Source organism: Mesoplodon densirostris, chromosome 3, assembly GCF_025265405.1.
Source record: "Mesoplodon densirostris isolate mMesDen1 chromosome 3, mMesDen1 primary haplotype, whole genome shotgun sequence".
In the NCBI taxonomy this organism is placed as follows: domain Eukaryota; kingdom Metazoa; phylum Chordata; class Mammalia; order Artiodactyla; family Ziphiidae; genus Mesoplodon; species Mesoplodon densirostris.
In genome coordinates this window covers 125,170,365-125,170,830 of record NC_082663.1, presented here as the reverse complement: position 1 = coordinate 125,170,830, position 466 = coordinate 125,170,365, and the positions used below count along the sequence as shown (strand labels likewise).

General features: G+C 52.1%; 1 protein-coding gene across 1 annotated transcript; it reads right to left on the bottom strand.

Annotated features, from left to right (window-relative positions):
* Window positions 1–52: 52 nt before the first annotated feature.
* LOC132486857 (NHP2-like protein 1) lies at window positions 53–466 on the bottom strand. Its single transcript, XM_060094430.1, has one exon. The coding sequence runs from the start codon at window positions 464–466 to the stop codon at window positions 53–55; it is 414 nt and encodes a 137-aa protein (XP_059950413.1).

Below are 466 nucleotides of genomic sequence, written 5' to 3'. Positions count from 1 at the left end.
TGGAAATACTATATGCTAACAGACAAACGATACATAACTCCTGGGGTAGGAGTCAGCAGCAGGGAGTGTGGCAGAGGCCACACTCTAAGAGCCTTTCAATGGACTGTTGGATGGATTGGGTCTGCTGCTTCAGTTGTGAGCCGCCTTTGATGGTGACAGAATAGGCGATGACAGGCCTGGAGACCCCACAGGCTCGCCCCAGGGCCTGCTTGGAGCACACAAACACGTAGGGCACATTCTTTTCCTCACACAGCAGTGGGAGGTGCAGGATGATCTCCAGGGGCTCGGCGTCTGCAGCCATCACAATGAACTCAGAGATGCCTCTGTTGAGGATTTTGGTGGCCTCATTGGCTCCTTTTTGAAGCTGCTTGTAGTTACATGACTGCTGAACAAGGTCCAGTAGTTTCTTGGTGAGGTGGGCATCTGCAAGAGGGTAAGCCTCCAGATTTACATCAGCCTCAGTCAT